The sequence below is a fragment of the Gobio gobio genome (assembly GCF_949357685.1).
Source record: "Gobio gobio genome assembly, chromosome: 8".
NCBI lineage: Eukaryota > Metazoa > Chordata > Actinopteri > Cypriniformes > Gobionidae > Gobio > Gobio gobio.
In genome coordinates, this window is record NC_137114.1 from 49,128,971 (window position 1) to 49,152,623 (window position 23,653).

Genomic DNA, 23,653 nt, shown 5'->3' on the forward strand with positions numbered 1-23,653 from the left:
AGAAAAATTTACTGAAGAATAGTTTGCAGTTTCATCAGCAGAAGCCAGCTCACAAGGAGTTTGGCCGCACTCCCTCTAACAGTCTCCCCGCCTCCGCCTAACGTACATACAATTTCTGAACAGTTATACTGTTTTCAAGGTCTAGCCACATCATTATTGTCATGTTGAATGATTCTGATTGGCAGAGAAAATGCACAGTCATGGTAAATTTCCACACAAGGATGGATAGCAGAACATATCACTAAACTTGGTAGACTAGTTGTCACCCCATGACTAGATTTAGATCACAATGACCCAGGAGGTCCTAGAAAGGTGTCTTCAGGTCTGGTGTCGTGTGCAGAAAACGTCCATCTTCAATATTGGGCCTGCACCGATCATGCAACGCACACACAAAAGCACTAGGGTATATCACATTCTAGTTAGTGTCAGCGGATCCTGACATTTATCGAAAGAACACCCAATACCTAAACAAAGATACAGCCATCGCTCTCCTTCGCCAGAGAGAGACATACATACTAGATACTCTTTTATTCTTTGAGGACTAAATATATGAACATTGAGAAGGATAGGTGTATAAAAGAAGAGACACAGGTATCTGACCTGCCCCTTCACTAGACACGTGAGAATTCAATTCCAATTCAGCCTCCCCTTCTGACCCTAACTGCTCTAGGATACTCACCAATGAGCGCACACAGAGGGCAAATAGCTTAAATGCTCTAACATCTCCTGGCCTGATATTGGGTTCTTTGCCACTCCCACACCATACATGAAAGTAAAATAACCGGCACAAATTTTCTCTTACAGAGATGACGAGACATGCACGGGTGACTGATGCACGCAATTTCCTTATGAAAACCATCCTGCTCTGTCAAAAACACATTTTGGAACAAGGATTGATGGTGTATTGACTCATCATTTAAATGTGTTTGTTATCGGAGCAGTAATGGGCTAATGGTTAGTGAGTCTGACCAGTAACCAAAAGGTTGCTGGTTTGATTCCAGTACTGTCAGGAAACTTTCTGCAAATTTAGAGGAGGTGAAAAAGGTGACATGTGTTTGACTTGAATCTCTTTAGGGTGTTTTGGGGGCATCCATCCCCAGAAGAAAATGTTTGACTTTAAAATGTAAATGAAGCATTCTGGTTCACTCTGACAAGAAAATAAAGGGAAAAGACAGCATTTGCATCAATTAAACCACACATTTATTGCCACTATAGGGCTGGGCACTGACAAAAAATTCACAATTAGATTAGATTTCGATTCACAAGCTTTTAATTCAATTTGATTTGATATGAATTAATTTGGGGCCTATCAGGTAGTCATTTTCTTCAAAGGAAAACAAATCTCTTTCAATTAATGCTGTAAAGTTAAACTATACAGGGAACCCCAATTGGTACATCAGGCCACTTGCATTTAAATATCACATAAGCAAGTTTTTATAATTACATCATAACACATTTTTATGACATCTCGTTTTTTTATGGCTGTCATAAGGTGGATTTATTCAAACATGCATTAGATATCATACATATACATATACATATATTATACATATATAAATACACCACCCCAGCACAAAAGTGAAACTCTGCCTATGGTTTTCCTCCAATATGAGTTCTTTGGTGCTGTCTCAGTTAGTAAGCTCTAGTGAGGCTCTTCCCACACATGATCTTTCACTTCATCATGTGTTTTCATGTGCAGTTTAAAACTCTTCAGCCATAAAATACTCTTTCCACAGACAGGGCACACATAAGGCTTCTCATCTAAATGAACTGTCAGGTGTTCTTTTAGATTTGATGATGAAAAAAACTCTTTACCACAGTGATCACAGCTAAATGGCTTATCTCCAGAGTGACGGAGCAGATGAACACTGAGAGATGACGCTCGAGAAAAACTCTTCTCACACTGAGTACAGTGGAACGGCTTCTCTCCAGTATGAACTCGCTCATGTTCTTTCAGGTTTCCAGACTGAGTGAAACTCTTGTCACAATATGAGCACTTGTAAGGTCTTTCTCCAGTATGAGTTATTTGGTGCCGTCTCAGACAGTCAGCTCTAGTAAAGCTCTTCCCACAGTCACAACACACATGATCTTTCACTTCATTGTGTGTTTTCTGATGCTGTTTGAAACTGCTCAGCCATGAAAAACTCTTTCCACATAAACACACATAAGGCTTCTCATCTGCATGAACATTGAGGTGTTGTTTTAGATTTGATGACGAAATAAAATCTTTACCACACTGATCACAGTTAAATGGTTTCTCTCCAGTGTGAATTATCATGTGTGTGTCAAGTTTGTCTTTTTTCCTGAAACTCTTTCCACACTGAGAGCAGGTGTGCAGATCTCTAGTTTTGATGCTCTGCTGTTCCTCCTCGGTTTCATCCAGGTCATCTTTTTGCTTATTCACCTCCATCCCATCTAAAATAAAAATATTATGTGGTTAAAATAAGTTCAAGTGAACTCTCATTTAACAGAAGAAAGCAACAGAGTATCCCATTGTTAATCAATTTAAAATGACAAATGCTATTCAAGATTATGACATTTAGATGACATTCTGTTTCATATATCATCCAGTTTGTTGAACTGAAGCTTTGTTACCTTAATGTTTCTTAACAGTCAATAATGAAGAATCAAGAATGGACACCAACCTGTTTGTTCCTCAGTATCTTCATGTTTTGTTCTGGATGGTTCTAGATCACTCTTGTCTTCAATCTCCTCTTTAATAAACTCCATCTTTAACAGTCACACAGATTTCAGCTGCTACACCTGGAGTTTGTCCTTCTCTTGTAGGATGATGTGAATATTCCCAGTATTTACTGGTGAATTGTTGTGGGAGGGGCTTCACTGCAGGTGTGAACTGTGATCACTGTGAGATACTGACGCCCACAGGACCAGATCTGGAAAAATCAAAAGATAAGTTTCTGAATTCATACTGGATTACTTTAACAGCAAACACATATGGTGCCTCATTTTTAAGTATCCCAGGATATTATAAGGATGGCACAGCTTATATTCTAACGAGATGACAGAAATCCACTTTAAAAAGGTACACCATGTAACATTTGGTGCGGTTAATAAACAAACCTGCATGAGTCTTGCAGACGAACATTGTAGCCGGAGCTACTTGTCTCTGTTTATGTCTATGACAAGTCATGTAGGTACTGTATGATAAGACAAAAACACACTTTGGAAGATGGATTCATAATGTACTCACTCATTATTAGTGGTCGACAAGACATATCGTCAAGGCTGAATTATCGGCCGATATTTGGCACAAGTTTTTCTGTGTGGCCAACGTGTCGGAAAACGGGACTTTTATTTTGAGGGCACTGAGAACACCCTCCCATTCTCCGTCTGTTTAACAGTTTTGTCTAATACATTATTAGATAGAACAGTTGAGCAAAAAGTAAACTGTATTTAAGAAGTATATTGTTCTCATTTACTGTCAGTGTGTCATTTACTGCAAATACACATAATTTAAACAAATCTTTGAATATTTAATTTCACAAACCTTGCAGACTTCAGCTGTCAAATATTCTGAAGTGAAAATACAGTAATATGATTACAATTAAATTTAAATTAATTTTAATTCATTATCAAATTATTTATTTGTAATTGATTAACTATTTACATTGGATATATATTAGGGCTGTAATGATTTCTCGATTAAATTTGAGTAATCAATTTTAAAAAATCCTCGATTGCAATTTACCTGTGTCAAGAAACCGGCAAAATACCAGAAGTGACGCATTCTACTGACAAGAATCCATCAACCGCATTATTAAAGCGTTTTCTAAGGCTGCACAATATTTTAAAACCGTTTTAAACCATACTATAGCATGGTGCTGTTGTGAGTTCACAAAGGCTGTGATTCCACTAAATAAATATATAGGGCATATATTTATTTAATTGAATCACAGCCTTTGTGAACTCACAACAGCACCATGCTATAGTATGGTTTAAAACGGTTTTAAAATATTGTTCAGCCTTAGAAAACGCTTTAATACTGCAGGGCGCAGATGCGGGTTTAAAATGTATTTACATGCGTGTCTCAGAACGGCTCCGTTTTGCTTCACATGAACTGTTATCATTTACATGTGTGAAGCATCTCAAACTCCATCTCTGAATATGCTGTGAGTTTGGGTTGCTTATAATGTTCATCTGGGAACGCTATGTATGCATTTCATCATATTTATAAGGTAAATAATTTACGCCAACACAGGAGAACACATCATTACGTTTCTAAATATAGAAACCGTTCATCGCAATTTCAATATAAAAGTGTAAACGCTCACATGTTTTGTTGTCCACATATTCCATAAATTACAGTGGTTGTAGTATTTCTATTGTAAAGAAGTTGCCAAATATTAAAGATTAAGTGAACATTTGAATGAAATGACGTTTGGCCAAAATTAAACAAGGATTTGATCTGCTGTAAAGTGAGACAACAACAATCACCAGGCTGTTTGTGCCCTCTGCAGGCATTTGTTATAATAGGCCTACATAATGCAAGATGATTTATAAAGTGTATAGTTTATAAAAGTATATAGTTTATAAAGCTTGTTGTATTATGTGTTGTTTTATAAAACCATAAGATTATTTGCTTTTAAAACTTTATTTGAAAATAGTATTGCCTCATTGCTATACTATGTATTTTGGTCATTTTAATGGCTATTGTTTGCGTAGGTCTGTGAATTTACACACACACACACACACACGTACATTATATATATATATATATATATATATATATATATATATATATATATATATATATATATATATATATATATATATATATATATATATATATATATAGGTTGAACCACTAGTCACATGGACTGTTTTATCAACATTTCTGGGCCTTGGAAGGGGTAATAACATTGCTGTCTATGGAGTGGTCTAAAGTCTTACGGGTTTGGGACGACATGAGGTTGAGTTTTCATTTTTGAGTTACATTTGGGTGTACTAACCCGTTAACAATATTTTTGTCATGTACATTAATCTGAAGGGTAAAACATTAAAAACATTAATCAATACATGATCCTGTAGTTAGTGTGACAGTGATGACGTGCTTGATGTGCCAATTTACAGAAGATCTCAGACATCACCACAATGAACACGCTGAAAACAGGGACTATTGAATGAGATATGAAGCTTTTCAGCAGCTCAGTTAAACATTATGACTGAGTTATTTCTGTCAGACTATTAATTTGCTAATATACTGTTTTTCTTTATGTTGTGTTGTGTTGTTCTCCTTGACAATACAAATGCACACATATTTTCATGCCAATAAAGTACCAGAAAACCAACTAATTGGATGAATGGTTGAATGTCTCTCTCCACACGTTAGTTGTGCAGCTTCTCTCCAGTATGAACTCGCTCTTGTGATTTCAGGGAAACCTTTGTCTCAATATGAGCGCTTGTATCTGGAGCTGGCTGATGTTAAACTCGTTATCTTAGGACATCTCTCACCTGCAGACTGGAAATATACGGCATCCGGAGAAAATATTCCACATTTGTCTTTAATTTACGATCGTTAACAGCGTCACTTTCAGCCTCAATAGCTTCAGCTCGTCTCGTCTCTCTTCTGCTGCGCATGCTCAGTGCGCGCGGTGTCATTCTTAAAGGGGCCGTATTTAAAGGGACATAGTTCACCCAAAAAGGATAATTATATAATTTATTACTCACCCTCATGTCGCTCTCTTAAAAATAATAACACAATTACCCATACGAAAATTAATCATGGTTTTCCTACAAATAAATAATATAGTTAAAGGCGCACGCAGTTTGACTAGAGCCTTTCTGTTTGGTAAAGCATTTTCCTCCTAATCTCTGACAGTTCCTCCATATCGCTTTGAAATACAGCCTTCTGTGCAGAATTTAAATGGGTCTGATATGATTTGTTGTCTGCACCGACTCCTGCACGAAATCTATACACGAAACTGCACCGCTTTCGTGTATAGTCAATGGCTGGTCTAGACTATAGGTGTTTCTCAATGTCAAGGATCCTTCCTCTGCAGGACTGGTCCTTCCAAGTCACTTCCTTCAGAGGCTAGGCGAGGCTCCTCTTTAGCATTCGGAGAACACGTAAATGGAACAGGCTAGCAAGTGTACGTCATTGCCTCATTACGTCAGTGAAAAGGTCCGTTAGCCATCAATAACGTAATTTGTATAATATCAGTACGGTAGTAATTTGTACTGACATTTAAACGTTAAACTTTACTTATATATACTACGGTTATAACAAATGTTTGGTAACGTAAATACTTACACTTGAAAGCATATTGCCCCGTTAATGCTCCGACTCCGATATTTTGTATTTTTTGAACAAGATAGCAAAGCTGCGCGCATAGGATTGTGGGTGATTTAAGAGCGCGAAGTGTGCGAAGTCTACTCGTATGCATCCTTTCCTTTATATGGCATATTTTTCGAACGAAGGAGTCAGACCTTGCTTGATATTCCGAGGATCCTCGACATTGGAACAGTCCTTCGACGGAAGTCGATGACGTAGCATCCTCGGAATTCTGGCTTCCGAGGATCCTTCCTTGACATTGAGAAACGCCTTATGTGTGTGTAGGCTATGTGTGTGTGTGTGTGCTGCTGCGGCGGTGCGCGTGAAACTGACATGACACCAGACTTCATTCGCCTCAACTGAAAGCATTATATGTCTGAATCATTTCCTTTCGCATATAGTGAGCTATTTGCCATTCACAATGTAGAAAATAGTAAATGTGTGAACAGCTGACCGATTTCAGCTGTAGCTTCAACATCTATTCAGATTCTAGAGAGCATTTGATTGGACAGATGTTATGAGAAGCTGAAGTCTGTGCTGTCTGAGAATCTGATTCATTTTAACGGAAGTGAGAGACTGTAAGTTTTGAATTCTTATATCTCCTAAATGCGAATTTTGTCATTGTTTTGGAACACACCAACTTATTCATAACCTTAAAGGGATAGTTCACCCAAAAATGAAAATTAGCCCATAATTTACTCACCCTCAAGTCATCCTAGGTGCATATGACATTCTTCTTTCAGACGAATAAAATCTGAGTTATATTACAAAAGTCCAGGCTAATCCAAGCATTAGAATTGGATTCATAGTTGCTCTGTTTTTGAAGTCCATAAAAAATGCATCTGTCCATCAAATAACGTGCTCCACGCAGCTCTGGGGTGTTAATAAAGGCCTTCTGAAGCGAATCGATGCGTTTGTGTAAGAAAAATATCCATATTTAAAACTTTATCAAGTAAACTTTCGGCCGACCGCCTTCCCTGTTCAATTTATGGGAAAATTGTTGAAAGTTCCCCTGCCGATCGAAAGACTAATGCCACTTCAGTCTGCCCGATTTTAGCCCCGATTTTGACTCGCCGACAGGTTTTGCGAAAACGCCGACAAATGCCCAAAATCATAGGCAAATCGGTGCTTGTGCACGTGAATGACAATCACGCAGTGTGAATGATCAAAGACGCGATCAGAGAGAATCGCTGATGAGTCGCAGACGCCCGCGAGATATTTGGCATGCTAAATATCTGGATCTGTCGGCGATTCAAACTCCTGCTGTGTGAACTGTTTTCTGACTGAAAAATACATCGGCGATGACCTACAGCCAATGAGAGAGCAAGATACAGGGCAGTGGGAGGTTCGGGAAGGAGTTATAGACCAGAATATCAGTATTTTAATAGATATATTTACAATTATATCAAACAGAAACAAAGCACAAACATTTGCTTGACCAGTCGCAACAGTAGCACATTGCAATATTATTTATTTACCTCAAACTCTCTTTGCAGAACACAATCATTGCTCCCTGTGTCTCTCCAACCATTTCAACCGCCATAATCTTTTTTCTTTTTCTCCCTTTTGCTGCAAATCAGCGCACAGACAATTTAGACCGCAAGTTCCTGCACTGCAGTCTATATTTTTAATAACAATTGCAGTCTTGCGTGAGAACTCCGGTCTGATGCACGTGTGATCTCATGTTGTTTCCTTCTCACTTCTTGCGTGTTTTGTTGTGAAACTTAATTTGCGGAAGGGACAGAGCTGTTTTTGATTCTTCTTCTTGTACAGTCATGCAGTGTGAAACCCCCTGTCGCCGATCCATCTTGCAGTGTGAACACAGCAGTGACTGAATGCTACCCCAGATAGTCATGCAGTGTTAAAAGAGCAGTGATTCGACAAGTTTGAAAATTGTGCAGAAATACTGAACTAGGCATAACGCGACCAGGTACGCTCGTCATGGCGTCACGTACGCATTTTGAGTCATCATTCAACACTTTTCCACGGAAGGCGGTGGGCCGAAAGTTGACTTGATAAAGGTTTAAATATGAATATTTTTCTTACACAAACGCGTCGATTCGCTTCAGAAGGCCTTTATTAACACCCCGGAGCCGCGTGGAGCAGTTATTTCACGTACAGATGCACCTCAAAAACAGAGCAACTATGAATAAAATTCTAATGCTTGGATTAGCCTGGACTTTTGTAATATAACTCTGATTTTATTCGTCTGAAAGAAGAATGGCATATACATCTAGGATGACTTGAGGGTGAGTAAATTATGGGTTAATTTTCATTTTTGGGTGAACTATCCCTTTAAGGCTAATATAGTCATACTAAAAGCTAAAAAACTTCAATGATTGATTTCAGGGGGCCTTTAAACTATGGTAAGCACTAATTAACCGTAGTTTAGGCCTACCTATGGTATTTGTAGGAAAACTGATAATCAATCCACCAAAAAAAAAACATGGTTACTAAATTTTACCATAATAATACCATGGTTAATTTCCCTATGGGTATTTTTTTGCGCACATAAAGCATTCGTGTCATTTTTTAAAAAAAACTGAGGTTAAACCGCTGAAGTCGACTACTAGATTACTTTAATACGGAGCCCCATAAATGACGTGCAAGAAAAAAAAAGTTGCCTAAATCATGCTCACAATTTACTACTTTGTTCCCTTGATTTATAATCTGCCAAATTCTGTTAGAAATATAGGACATATTGATGTGGTTTGATATCAAGTAGCATTTTAAACAAGGTTTGTTTAATTCTTGTCCAATGTCTGACAGAAATAACAAAGTCATCATGTTTAATTGAGCTGCTGAAAAGCCTGTCTCCAAAAGTTCCCCGTTTTCCCCTCATTCATTATGCTGATGTCTGAGATCTTCTGTAAAGTGGCACATTAAGCACATTTTATTGGTGTACTTGAGTCAGAGTCTGTGAAAAACTCTCTGCCAACATTTTATTATTACATACTCCTGAATAATTAGACCTGCAAATTTAGAGGAGGTGATAAAAGGTGACATGTTTTTTAATTCAATCTCTGTAGGGGGGTTTTGGGCATCAACCCCTAGAATTTTTATTTTTATTTTAAGGTAAATTAAGCATTCTGGTGCACTCTGAGAATAAAATGAAGGGAAAAGACAGCATTTGCTTCTATTTAAAAGCACACATTTATTGACACTGGCATTGACACAAATTTCACAATTTGATTAGATTTCGATTCACAAGCTTTTAATTCAATTTGATTCGATATTAATTAATTCAGGGCCTATCAGGTACAGTAATTTTCCTCAAAGGAAAAATATCTCTTAACTAATCTTAAAGTTAAACTATGCAGGGAACCCCAGTTGGTACATCAGGCCACTAGCATTTAAATATCACATAAGCAAGTTATTATAATAACATCATAATACATTTTTATGACATCTTGTTATTTTTTGGCTGTCATAATGTGGATTTATTCAAACATACATTAGGTATTGAAGAACAGGTTTAGTAAAAAATACAATGAATATGCAATATAGTGCATACACACCCCCAGCACTAAAGTGAAACTTCGCCTACAACTTCTCTCAAGTATGAAGTTGCTCATGCTTCTTCATGTTTCCAGACTGAGTGAATCTCTTGTCACAGTATGAGCACTTGTAAGGTCTTTCTCCAGTATGAGTTCTTTGGTGCAGTTTCAGATTGCCAGCTTTAGTAAAGCTCATCCCACAGTCACAACACACATGATCTCTCAATTCATCATGTCTTTTCTGGTGCTGTTTAAAACTTTCCAGCCGTGAAAAACTCTTTCCACATAAACACACATAAGGCTTCTCATCTGAATGAACTTTCAGGTGTGATTTTAGATGTGATGATGAAATAAACTCTTTACCACACTGATCACAGTTAAATGACTTTTCTCCAGAGTGACAGAGCAGATGATTACTGAGACTTGATGCTCGAGAATAACTCTTCTCACACTGAGTACAGTGGTACGGCTTCTCTCCAGTATGAACTCGCTCATGTTTCTTCAGGTATCCAGACTGAGCGAAACTCTGGTCACAATATGAGCACTTGTAAGGTTTTTCTCCAGTATGAATTCTTTGGTGCAGTCTCAGATTATCTGCAGTAATAAAGCTCTTCCCACAGTCTGAACACACATGATCTCTCATTTCATTGTGTGTTTTCTGGTGAAATTTAAAACTGCTCAGCCATGAAAAACTCTTTCCACAGAGAGAACATACATGAGGCTTCTCATCTGAATGAACTATCAGGTGTTGTTTTAGATTTGATGATGAAATGAAATCTTTTCCACACTGATCACAGGTAAATGGTTTCTCTCCAGTGTGAATTCTCATATGCGTGTTAAGTTTGTATTTTTGTCTGAAACTCTTTCCACACTGAGTACAGGTGTGCAGATCTCTAGGTTTGATGCTCTGCTCTTCCTCCTTTGCTTCATTCAGTTCATGTTTTTGCGGTTTCATCTCCATCCAGCCTAAAACAAAAAATATTATGTGGTTAAAATAAGTTCAAGTGAACTCTGATTTAACAGAAGAAAGCAACAGAGATCTTCTTTTAGTTCCTTAACTTTCTTGTTAATCCATTTAAAATGTGGATTCAAGATTTTGATCATTTAGATGCATTTTCTTTATAATTTTTCATCCAACATGTCGAACTGAAGATGTATTACCTAACTGCTTCTCAACAATTAAGAATCAAGAATGGACACCAACCTGTTTGTTCCTCAGTATCTTCATGTTTTATTCTGGATGGTTCTGGATAACTCATGTCTTCAATCTCCTCTTTAATAAACTCCATCTTTAACAGTCACGCAGATTTCAGCTGCTACACCTGGAGTTTGTCCTTCTCTTGTAGGATGATGTGAATATTCCCAGTATTTATTGGCGTATTGTTGTGTGAGGGGCTTCAGGTGTGACGTAATTACCCCACAGGACCAGACCTGGACAAATCAAAGATAAGTTACTAAATTCATACTGTATTACTTTAACAGCAAACACATATGATGCCTTTAATGTAGTTCAAATATAGAGCATTTTGATGGTTACATATTAGTAGTGTATAAACAGCTCTAGGTTGCTAATTTTTTATGTAACATAGGATATTATAAGGATGAAACAGGGCACAGGTTATATTAGTCAAAATATCAGAAATCTGAAATATCAGAAAAGAAGACGACAGAAATTCAATTAAAGGTACATTATGTAACGTGTGGTGCTCTCGCAGTTAATAAACAAGGTTACATACTACACCTTTGACAAAACAATGTGTAGAGTAGAGGTCTACACGGAGTACTGGAGAACCGAGGCCTGACCTGGGAACTATGGGTTCAGGTTTATATTTTAAATATATACAGCCGGTTCTGAATTGGGTCCCAATCTATTACTTCGGGTCCTGGATCTGTTTAACGTTGTGTGCAGTACCCGAGTTGATCGGACACACGGCCATGATCAGAGTTATTCAGTGCTGTCTGTGTTTTGTAACGTGCAACTTGTACAGTTAGAATGAGAAAAGTGTGGGAAATAAAGTGAAAAAACACATGGGCGTGCCCAGCTGTCAGAAGCAGAGCGGGCGAAGTTAATGCAAGCGCACAGTGATCAGGAGTTTTCCTGTTTCTATGTGTACAGCAGTAAATGCAAACTTCAAATCTCAAACTACTTGCAGCCTTGCACACTCACATTTAACATATTTCAAATCTGAGGTCAACAGTCACATGAATGTTTTCTATGATTTTCAAAAAGCAAAGGCTACATTTCAGGTTGCCCAGCTAACGTGCATGCAGTGTCTAGTGCGCACTTCATAATATAATGAATTAACTGTCTTGTTATCTATATTTGGTCAGACTCAGATTTTAAATAAGTAATGCTACCGTCCATGGCCTCTGAACAAGCAATCGTTATTAAAACGGCAAACAGTTGAATGTATCTTTTTTGGACACATGAAGACCTCTAGTGTAGAGACTGAATTGACTGAAGACTGATATTGGACCAAAACATGTTGTTTAGGTTGCCACGTTGTTTTGAAACAAGGCCAATGTCTATGGTAACATTCTAAACTGTAAAATGACAATTCAAATAATACCAGTTTTGGCTAAACAAAAGCTTTTATAAAATGATGAACCTCACACATGTGCCTAATAAATGATTACGTTACGTGTGTAATGTTTGTAACGCTTTACACAGACGGGCCGAATAGCTGGCCTGAATGTGTGTAACTTAGCCAAGTATAAGCCAAACTCACGTATCTGATATTTCACAGGGTTTTATTACCAGCGTCGTCGATCCTACGCACACATTAGGCAGTTTGTAAAACACTCCACTAACCACTGCGTTACTGAACAGAAAATAAACAGGACAAAGTGCAACAGAAATATTAAACGCATACATGTTATGTTCACAGCTCGCGCTCCAGCCACAGACTGCCCATTCGAGAGTGAGTAGGAGGCGCGTTCCGTCTTAAAGGAGCAGTACCTAATTCTACTTGTTCACATGTTATATGAACAAAGATGGCAGACAGGCTGAATAAAAATGCTAATTCACACTAAAGTGGCACTTATGGATTGATGTGCCACTTTACAGAAGATATCATGCATCACCATACGGAATGAGGTGAAAACAGGGACTATTGAATGAGATAAAGCTTTTCAGCAGCTCAGTTAAACGTTATGACTCTCTAATTTGCTAATACCCTGTTTTGTTTTTCTTCGTTGTTTTGCACTATATTCTCCCGTTACATTATTTTATTAATATGCAGAAACGGTGCAATTACTTTGACAATGCAAATGTACAAATATCCCGGGAAGAGAAGAAAACAACACACACAAGAACGCAACAAGACACAAGAACACACACAAGAACACCAAATAACTGGATGAATGGATCTAGACTTTGCCCATTCACATATCTTGAAAGTCTAACTCTTCTCACACTGAGTAAAGTGCGGCTTCCCTCCAGTATGAACTCGCTCATGTCCGTAATTACTCATCCTCATGTCGCTCTCGTAAATAATAACGTAATTACTCTTACTACAAATAAAAAATTATGCTTAATATAGTGAAACTATGGTAAGGACTAATTAACCGTAGTTTAGGCCTACCCGTGGTATTTGTAGAAAAACTGGTTATACAACTGGTAATCAAGCCACCAAAAAATATAGTTACTGCACTTTTACTATAATAATACCATGGTGAATTTTCATAAGGGTATTGTTTTTTGCACACACAAAGCATTAACTGTCAATTGAAAAAAAATTGGTTAATACACTGAAGTCGACTAGATTATTTTAATGATGTTTTTACTAACTTTTTGAACCTTGAAAGTGGTTTTGAGTAGGCTGTCAATGGACAGAGCTCTCAGATTTCATAACAAAATCTTCATGTGTGTTACGAAGATGAACGAATGACTTGTTTGGAACAACATAAGGGTGAGTAAATGATGACAGATTTCTCATCTTTATATAAACAGAATATAGGTAGGTCCGAATCCCAGTGATAACTTATATCAATGTTATATATATATGTGTTGTCATATCGTAAAACTATCGTTATTAACAGTATTTATTAAAATATTTAATTGATGATTTGTCAATACATTATATAACAATGCAATATATAGGGTTTGTTTTTAACCCACAATTCAACATATTGACACAAAATGAAAACTGCTAATCCACTGTTCGCTGAATAGCAGTTTTGTTTCTGAATTGATTCCGTGAATTGCAGCAATCCATTTGCTTTGTGAAAGAATGGGTCGCTCTCAGGAGCTCAGTGAACTCAAGCGTGGTACCCTGAAAGGTTGTCACCTGTGCAATAGGTCCATTCGTGAAATTTCCTCACTACTAAATATTCCACGGTCTGTTAGTGGTATTATAACAAAGAGGAAGCAATTGTGAACAACAGCAACTCAGCCATGAGGGGTCAGTGCATCGATAGCTACAGACCTCCAAACTTCATGTGGCCTTCAGATGAACTCAAGCACAGTGCATAAAGAGCTTCATGGAATGGGGTTCTATGGCTGAGCAGCTCCCACTGGGATGCAGTGGGGTAAAGCACGCCGCCACTGGACTCTAGAGCAGAGGAGATGTGTTCTCTGGAGTGACCAATCACGCTTCTCTGTCTGGCAATCCCATAGACAAGTGTGGGTTTGGCGGTTGTCAAGAGAACGGTACTTGCCTGACTGCATTGTGCCAAGTGTAAGGTTTGGTAGAGGGGGGAATATGGTGTGGGGTTGTTTTTCAGGGGATGAGCTTGGCCCCTTAGTTCCAGTGAAAGAAACTCTTTCAAAACATTTTGGACAATTTCATGCTCCCAAATTTGTGGGAACAGTTTGGGGATGTATTTTACAGGAAACAGAAATCACGTATACTGTTTTTGCACTGGTGTCATTTTCTCTCTGCTTGATCGTAAATATTTATATCATGTTATCCAAGAATAGAACGTCAAAAATGTGGTTCTACTGAGTATACGCCATACTAGCCACTTGCCAGACATAAACAAACACAGACCGGAAGTTAACTTCGGGCCAGGCGAAACTACGAAGGTTAACAGTTAACTTCAGACAACTATTCTAAAATTCCTTTACAGCTCCTTGGATAAAATCCACTTTATTTTCCTCATTTGAAATAAAATTACAATACATCATAAACTGTAGGCTATATAAATGTTTTATTTCATAATTTATTCATTAAATTAAGCTGTCAACACTGGAACCAGGCCCAGTTAAAAAATCAAATCACTGAGGGTGCTTCTGAAATTACTGAGGGTGCTCTAGTAAAGTGCAGATAGGCAAGCAATGGTTCCACCATAGCAGTGTACACTGAGACATTTATGATTATTTATTTACTATTCCCTTTAATTAAATAATTGGAATTTCCAAAATATTTTGCTACAAACGTTTGTCTATTAATCTATTAGTCTGCCTTTACATTGCTTTAATGCCTTACTAGTATTTTAACACGTAATTATCCTCTGAACCAGAAAAAAAGGTTTTGTGAATTTAGATTTTTTTTTTTTAGGTCATTACATTGTTTGGAGCATAAAAAAAACAAATGGATATTTTTAAAAAAAAATCATATGTTATATGCTATATCCTCTGCTATGTAGAGGACACCAGAACCCATTTATTGAGAAAATTAAAAGACACGAGTAGACAAAAGCAATTGGATTTTTTTCATTCTCCAGTCAATTTTTGTGCTTCAAGGTTTTTTTTTATTTTTATTTTTTTACAAACTTTGTATAAAGATGATTCTCAATGTTATGAAAGATATAACATAATAATTTGATATACCACTTTACTTTATGCATGTGTCCAAACATGGCCATATGCCATTCCCATTCTATGCAATGCATCTATACACTATCTAATTTGCATATTAATGTGTTTTGGGATAATATGTAATGTAAAAAGACGTGTAATAATATTTTCACAAGAATGTCTCATGTTTCATAAGAATATCCAGACTTAAACTCTGTATGTTGTCAGAGAAATTTGTTAAAATATAATGTCCTCTACAGAGGTAAAACGTCTATTCTGAGTCAGGAGAAATTTCTGTCTCATGCAGAGTGGCATTTATATTTAGATGTCACTTCCGAAATTTTGCAGCATGCAATTGGCCGTCGGTCCTCTTAGCAGCAATAGTTTTATTCAATGAATTTGATATACTAGCCTCGAAAGCGAGCCAAGATCACGATCATTAAAATGCTATGCTTTGTCAGTTGATCGCGATCTCACAAAGTTCCATTCGGCCTATGAAAATGAAGTTGTCAACAATAAATATCTTACTTACATCGTGTCTTGTTAATAAGAGGTTTCGCGAGCCTGCATTATCTCAGCACTGAATAGCCTAAAAACTGGCGTTTTGAGCGGTGAGATTCTGATTCGCGTTCGAGAGGTCAACCACTATCTGTGATTGGCTACATTACTCACCGCTGCAAAAAACTCGCTGTAAATAGATGCATTTTACACTTACCAGAGCTCGGACACAAATTTGCAAATCTGCCACATCTGTTTCGCCAATATTACTACAGTATCAACTGAGGGTGCTTTTGCTTGCGTTTGAGGGTGCTTAGTACCCTCTAGCACCCCCGTAGAACCGGGCCTGACTGGAACTCCGACAGCATGCAATCAGTTGATGGTGAACACCCTATTCCAGGGGTGTCCAAAATCCAGCCTGCGGATGAATTCCAAACGGCCAGCAGCCGGTCTATTAAAATATATTATATGTGGCCCGCCTCATAGGTCTCCGGTACGAGCTGCAAATCTGTCTGAGATTTAATTTATTTTAAAGCCAGTTGAAACTGTTGACTTAATCAACATAACGTGCAAATCAGGAGAAACACTGAGCCGATCCAGTTAAAATACTTTTCAAACAACAATTCACCAACATTTATCATAGGTTTACTGTGGTAACACTAACTGTAACCATAGTAATTTGTCATAAATGTAGGTCAATATCTAATTGTATTCAATTTTTAATGAAGACATGTATTAAATGAGTAATAAAGGCCAAATTACAACAAACTAAATTATCTGCCAATGGGGTAATAAAAATAATATTGTTTCTGTTCTGTGGACAATCTTGTTTCTGTTTGGAACAGAAACAAGATTGCAAACAGAAACATTATTATTTTGATTTCCCCCCAGAAATCAAGAAAAAATATAGTATGTCATTTTCCTTATACAACCCCAAATCAGAAAAAGTTGGGACAGTATGGAAAACGCAAAAAAAAAAAAGAAGTGATTTCTAAATTTACTTTGACTTGTATTTCATTGCAGACAATATGAACACAAAATATTTCATGTTTTGTCTGGTCAACTTCATGTCATTTGTAAATATGCATCCTTTCCTGTCATTCAGACCTGCAACACATTTCAAAAAAAGTTGGGACAGGAGCAATTTAGGGCTAGTAATGAGGTAAAATGGTTAAATAATGATTTGATTTGAAACAGGAGATGTCAACAGGTGATTGTAATTATGATTTGGTACAAAAGCAGCATCCAAGAAAGGTCTAATCCTTTAGGAGCAAAGATGTGCCGAGTATCGCCAGTTTGCCAACAAATACATGAGAAAATTATTGAAAAGTTTAAAAACAATGTTCCTCAAAGAAAGATAGGAAGATATTTGGATATTTTACATTCAACAGTGCATAACATAATTAAAAGATTCAAGGAATCTGGAGGAATTTCAGTGCGTAAAGGATAAGGGCGCAAGCCTAAGCTGAACAACCGTGATCTCCGATCCCTCAGGCGGCACTGCATCAAGAATCGTCATTCATCTATAAGCGATATCACCACATGGGCTCAGGACTACTTTGGCAAACCTTTGTCAAGTACCACAATACATAGCTACATCCACAAATGCCAGTTAAAACTGTACTGTGCCAAAAGGAAGCCCTATGTTAACAGTGTCCAGAAGCGCCGTCGACTTCTCTGGGCTCGGAGGCATCTGGGATGGACCATCACACAGTGGAAACGTGTACTGTGGTCGTGTGAATCAGTATTTCAGGTATTTTTTGGGAGGAATGGACGCCGTGTGCTCCGGACCAAAGAAGAAAAGGATCATCCAGACTGTTACCAGCAACAAGTCCAAAATCCAGGGTCTGTCATGGTAAGGGCTTGTGTCAGTGCTCTTGTCAAAGGTAACTTGCACTTCTGTGAAGGCACCATTAATGCTGAAAAGTACATAGAGATTTTGGAGCATAATATGCTGCCTTCAAGAAGACATCTTTTCCAGGGACGTCCATGCATATTTCAACAAGACAATGCAAAACCACATTCTGCACACATTACAAAGTCCTGGCTGCGGAGGAAGAGGGTACGGGTACTTGACTGGCCTGCCTGCAGTCCCGACCTGTCTCCAATAGAGAATGTACAACGAAGACCCCGTACTGTTGCCCACCTTAAGACTTGTTTGCAGGAAGAATGGGACAAAATTACACCTGAAACACTTCATCACTTGGTGTCTTCAGTCCCTAAACGTCTTTTAAGTGTTGTGAAAAGGAATGGCAACATTACAAAGTGGTAAATGCTTTACTGTCCCAACTTTTTTTGAAATGTGTTGCAGGTCTGAATGACAGGAAAGGATGCATATTTACAAATGACAAGAAGTTGACCAGACAAAACATGAAATATTTTGTGTTCATATTGTCTGCAATGAAATACAAGTCAAAGTAAATTTAGAAAGCACTTCTTTTTTTTTTTTGCGTTTTCCATATTGTCCCAATTTTTTCTGATTTGGGGTTGTAGTAAAAGCATCTAGATTTAAGAAGTTTTTGATATTTGGACTAAAAGACAAAAATACTAAGTAAGAAAAGCTCAAGCTTTTGTCAAATCTGTCATGTTTTCAAGAAACAAAACATTTTAGTTATAATAGAAAACACACCCCCGGGTGTGTCCGCAACATTGAATCTGGCCCCCTTATAAAAAAAGTTTGGACACCCCTGCCCTATTCATATATATATAATTTAGAGAGAGAGAGAGAGAGAGAGAGAGAGAGAGAGAGAGAGAGAGAGAGAGAGAGAGAGAGAGAGAGAGAGATCTGTATTTTCTGGAGCTCTTTAGTCCAGCAGTAAAAAAACAATTTTTACATTAAACAATTACAGTATGTCATGATAATGTTTTTTTTTCTGTTTATTTCTAATAATTGAATGTAACGTGCAAACTTCGAGCAAAACACACCAGTGCTTTTCTCCTTTTTTGAACTATCACCGTTGGATTATAATACAACTGATTCTTAAACTTTTCTTGTTTCTTTTTTTTTAAGGCCCAATATGGTTCATTTACAGAGAAATGTGTCTCCATGAGTAAATTGGTAAATTGCATACAGCTGATAATTTTGATACCTTCTTTTGAAGAGGAACATCACAACAACAAATACAAACACAACAAACACAATTGCTTTGAATATACCCATCTGACTGCCGTAAATATTATTTTTCCAAAGTGTGATTGCCTCAAAATCCCTCTAGATTCTCATTCTTAATAAACTTTTTTTTTGTAATCTTAATTTTTTTAAGGCCCTATATGGTTCATTCCCATAGAAATGGAAATCCAAATGTGACTCCATGTTCAACTATTTGAACATGGAGTCACATTTGGATTTCCATTTCTATGGGACTGAACCATATAGGGCCTTACATTTTTTTTTTTTTATTCTTAAGTTTATTAAGAATAGTTGAATTTTACCCATTTCAATGGTTGAAAACCACATTTGGCTAACTTCTCAAACAACTGACAATTATCGTGTTTAAATATGAATGTCTGAAGAATGAATTATGTTGAAACTAGAAATGTATCTCGTTTCCCTCTAAAACAATTGCAACACACCTCTCTGAGTGGCAAAATACCCTGAAACAATGTGAATATTCCCAGTATTTATTGGTGAATTGTTGTGGGAGACACCGGATCTGCTCAATTAAAAAATAAATGACTGATTTTACACTGAATTACTTTAAATATATTTAAATTTCGTGAACATTGGTTTCAACAAACGTTAAAGGTCCCATGGCATGGCATTTTTCTATTATTTTATAATGTTTCCTGCTGTGTACTTATATTGTTAGTATGATTTTTACATCATAAAATGTCATAATTTAGAAATAAAAGGCTTTTTTTCTATATTGCTGTTTGCCCTGTGGCTGAAGGCCCTGTTACAAGAGGCGTGTCTGCTGTGAGACTTCAGTAAAAACGCCCACTGTTGTGATTGGCTGACATCTTTGCATTTGATATGAGCGGAGGGGGCGTGGTTTAACGAGGTCTACGAGGCACGAGCTGCTGCCAGAGAGACGGATGGACCTGAGTTCACTTCACATCGGTTCTGTCAATCTCAGTTCAGTGAACTGTTTTAGTTACAGCATATACTTCAGGTTATTAGTCTATTTCTTGTCGGAGGGGCTGTCACTCATGTCAGAAAGTTAGTAACTTTAGTAAATTATGGATCAGCGCTGACTGGAGACGCGAACCGTTTAGAACGATTCAGTCCGATTTGGTGAACTGATTCGGTTCACTAAAAAGAACCGGTTCAAAAGAAAGATCGTTTGCGAGACTGAGCTCAGCGATTGCTAACAAAGTTATTTATAGTAACTACTGAGTTATGAGAGCGCTGTCAGTCAGCGCAAGTTTATTGTGTTTTTATCTGAGAGTTCTGAATAAACACGAGTCCCAGTCACGCCAAGTCCGTCTTCATCATTATTACCATCTTTGTAACACATGCAAAGTACCATTACAGCTGTCGAGATGAACGAGTTATGAGTAAGTGTTGATAATACCATTATTTTTAGATATGTTTCTATCATTTGGAAAGCGTCAGTGACGCGCATTGAGTACACACAGCGCAAACAAAGACACAACAGCAGTAATCGAATGTAATCCAGTTTATTGTGGGAATAGCTGGCTAGCCTAGCCGGATACCCTCACGCTTACCCCCCTTCTGCTTAATCTCGCGCCGCGTTTGGTGCCTCCGCTGTGGGCCAGATGCAGTACTGGGGGTCGGGGATGTTGGAGGCCGGTTGGAGGTCAGTGCAGCCCGAGCCTCGGCGTGTGTGAGGTTTATCTCTAAAGATGTGACTCTGCTGATGTTGAGCAGAAACGACTGTATGCACATTGTAGAACAGATAAACGCAACGAGGACGTACAAAAACACTGACTCACAAGATAGAAAACACGAAAACACCGTTCTGTCAGGAGAGAGAGAAGCCGCTGCGTGTGCACGAATAATAAATAATTAGCTACACATAAGAAATCACTGATCACAGATCAGAAGGAACTGAAAAAAGACTTCTGTTTTCATTTGTACATCCAAACACTGAGAAACTGCCAGCATTCACTCGTTCACAAGCAATGATCTCTCGAGCGTTTGCATGGGCGTGTCAGATTCTCTGGGTGGAGGAAAGGGAGGTAACCGTTCCTGCTTGGACGTCAAACCAGGAGACTTCAGGATTGGCTCGTCTGGCCTGTCATTTTCTCAAAGGCAGAGAAAGACAGCCAGAACTCGGGTTTACACCGATCAACATTTCTATCCACTTGGGGACAATATTCAGGCTAGGGGAACTCATATTAATGTTGAAAAATCTCATAAAATGAAAATTTCATGCCATGGGACCTTTAAAAACATATTTTTTTTAGGCAGTTACAGTTAAGGTTTAATTCTTGTCCAAAGTCTGACAGAAATAACAGAGGCTGCATTCTGATGCACTCTGAGAAGAAAATAAAGGGAAAAGACAACATTTGCTTCAATTAGAAAAACACATTTGTTGACACTATAGGGCTGGGCATTGACACAAATTTTACAATGCGATTAGATTTTGATTCACAAGCTTTTAATTCAATATTGATTGATTTGGGGCCTATCAGGTACAGTACAAATTACCTCAAAAGAAATATCTCTCTCAACTAATGCTGTATAGACAAGATGTTTCGGTTTTATTTCAGAACACAATATAGCACAATAAGTAAATTACATGATTATATCTAATTCAAGAAAGACCTATTTTTAACACATAACCTATCCTGACAGATTAAAAAACACAACAATTACTTTATTTAAACTGTAAGAGTTGTTAACTGGTCAAGCTTAAAATCTTAAGTCTTTAAATCTTAGTTTTTTCACTTGTAGCCTTTTTTCATGTCAGTGAAAAATGTTGGTAAATATCTGAAACTCTCTCACACTGAGTACAGCTGTGCTTCTCTCCAGTATGAAATCGCTCATGTTCTTCCATGAACTCCAACCGAGTGAAAGTCTTGTCACAATAAGAGCAATTACATATGATACACACTTTATGGCGTATTATATGCACAACACCCCCCCCCCCCCACCCCACCCAATACGTGTCATATACACGCCATAAAGTGCGTTTCATATGCACGCGGAAAAACTGCGTACCATATGCACGTTTACATTCCACGACATTGCACACTCTCATGTGATCATGTTGGGTTTTTCTACAGAGTGAACGTGCAGATGTTTATTTAACACTGTTGCATCTCTAAAACTCTTCCCACATTGAGTACAGTGGTACGGCTTCTCTCCAGTATGAAGTCGCTCATGCTTCTTCAGGTTTCCAGACAGAGTGAATCTCTTGTCACAGTATGAGCACTTGTAAGGTCTTTCTCCAGTATGAGTTCTTTGGTGCTGTTTGAGATTGTCCGCTGTAGTAAAGCTCTTCCCACAGTCAAAGCAAACATGATTTCTCACTCCATCATGTGTTTTCTGGTGCTGTTTAAAACTGTTCAGGCATGAAAAACTCTTTCCACACAAACACAGATAAGGCCTCTCATCCGAATGAGCATTAAGGTGTCGTTTTAGACTTGATGATGAATTAAAATCTTTACCACACTGATCACAGCTAAATGGTTTCTCTCCAGAGTGAATTCTCATGTGTTGGTTAAGGTTTCTTGTTCTACTGAAACTCTTTCCACACTGAGAGCATGTGTACCATTTCTCTCCTGTGTGAACTCTCATGTGTACATTAAGGTTTCCTTTTTGTCTGAAACTCTTTCCACACTGAGAGCAGGTGTACGGTTTCTCTCCTGTGTGAATTCTCATGTGCATGTTAAGGTTTCTTGTTCTACTGAAACTCTTTCCACACTGAGTGCATGGATACGGTTTCTCTCCAGTGTGAACCTTTATGTGTACATTAAGGTTTCCTTTGTGTCTGAAACTCTTTCCACACTGAGAGCAGGTGAGCAGATCTCTAGTTTTGATGCTCTGCGGTTCCTCCTCTGCTTCATTTAGTTCATGTTTTAGCGGTTTCATCTCCATACAGTCTAAAATTAAAATATAATGTGGTTAAAATAAGTTCAAGTGAACTCTGATTTAACAGAAGAAAGCAACAGATGATCAGGATCAGATCTTTGATGTGTTAGTTCCGTAACTTTCTTGTTAATCCATTTAAAATGGGGATTCAAGATTATGACCAGTTAGATGCATTTTCTGTTCTCCAACGTATTGAACTGAAGCTTTGTTAATGTTTCTCAACAGTCAATAATGAAGAATCAAGAATGGACACCAACCTATTTGTTCCTCAGTATCTTCATGTTTTATTCTGGATGGTTCTGGATCACTCATGTCTTCAATCTCCTCTTTAATAAACTCCATCTTTAACAGTCACACAGATTTCAGCTGCTACACCTGGAGTTTGTCCTTCTCTTGTAGGATGATGTGAATATTCCCAGTATTTATTGGTGAATTGTTGTGGGAGGGGCTTCACTGCAGGTGTGAACTGTGATCACTGTGTGATACTTACGCCCACAGGACCAGATCTGGAAAAAAATAAAAGATAATTTACCCTGTAAAATTTTTACGTAAAATCAACAGTAACTTACTGGCATTCAATGGTAAAATTACTGTCAATCTGACTACAGTAGTTCCCAGCATACTGT

At 37.7% G+C, this 23,653-nt stretch overlaps 2 protein-coding genes across 4 annotated transcripts; both read right to left on the reverse strand.

Annotated features, from left to right (window-relative positions):
• Positions 1 to 1,180: 1,180 nt before the first annotated feature.
• Positions 1,181 to 5,602, reverse strand: LOC307129995 (uncharacterized protein). The gene is made up of 3 exons (XM_079822825.1): positions 5,473 to 5,602; positions 2,646 to 2,894; positions 1,181 to 2,415 (listed from the first exon to the last, which is right to left on the reverse strand). The coding sequence occupies exons 2-3, from the start codon at positions 2,728 to 2,730 to the stop codon at positions 1,643 to 1,645; spliced, it is 858 nt and encodes a 285-aa protein (XP_079678951.1). The 5' UTR covers positions 2,731 to 2,894; positions 5,473 to 5,602; the 3' UTR covers positions 1,181 to 1,642.
• Positions 5,603 to 9,424: 3,822 nt separating this feature from the next.
• On the reverse strand, positions 9,425 to 12,733 carry LOC307129982 (uncharacterized protein). Of its 3 annotated transcripts, none has more exons than XM_079822809.1 (3): positions 12,519 to 12,733; positions 10,994 to 11,220; positions 9,425 to 10,755 (listed from the first exon to the last, which is right to left on the reverse strand). In XM_079822809.1, exons 2-3 carry the CDS (start codon positions 11,076 to 11,078, stop codon positions 9,848 to 9,850), a joined length of 993 nt encoding a protein of 330 aa, XP_079678935.1. In that variant the 5' UTR covers positions 11,079 to 11,220; positions 12,519 to 12,733; the 3' UTR covers positions 9,425 to 9,847. The 3 variants fall into 3 exon arrangements, with proteins under 3 accessions (XP_079678935.1, XP_079678937.1, XP_079678936.1); XM_079822811.1 differs by having other exon boundaries at positions 12,663 to 12,711; XM_079822810.1 differs by having other exon boundaries at positions 12,548 to 12,702.
• Positions 12,734 to 23,653: the final 10,920 nt, after the last annotated feature.

Excerpts from the sequence above, each read along its gene's own strand:
- LOC307129995 (XM_079822825.1), bottom strand. The coding sequence starts at position 2,730 with ATGGAGTTTATTAAAGAGGAGATTGAAGACAAGAGTGATCTAGAACCA. Across the intron at positions 2,416-2,645 it reads AGATACTGAGGAACAAACAG|ATGGGATGGAGGTGAATAAG; the intron begins GTTGGTGTCCAT and ends TTTTTATTTTAG.
- LOC307129982 (XM_079822809.1), bottom strand. The coding sequence starts at position 11,078 with ATGGAGTTTATTAAAGAGGAGATTGAAGACATGAGTTATCCAGAACCA. Across the intron at positions 10,756-10,993 it reads AGATACTGAGGAACAAACAG|GCTGGATGGAGATGAAACCG; the intron begins GTTGGTGTCCAT and ends TTTTTGTTTTAG.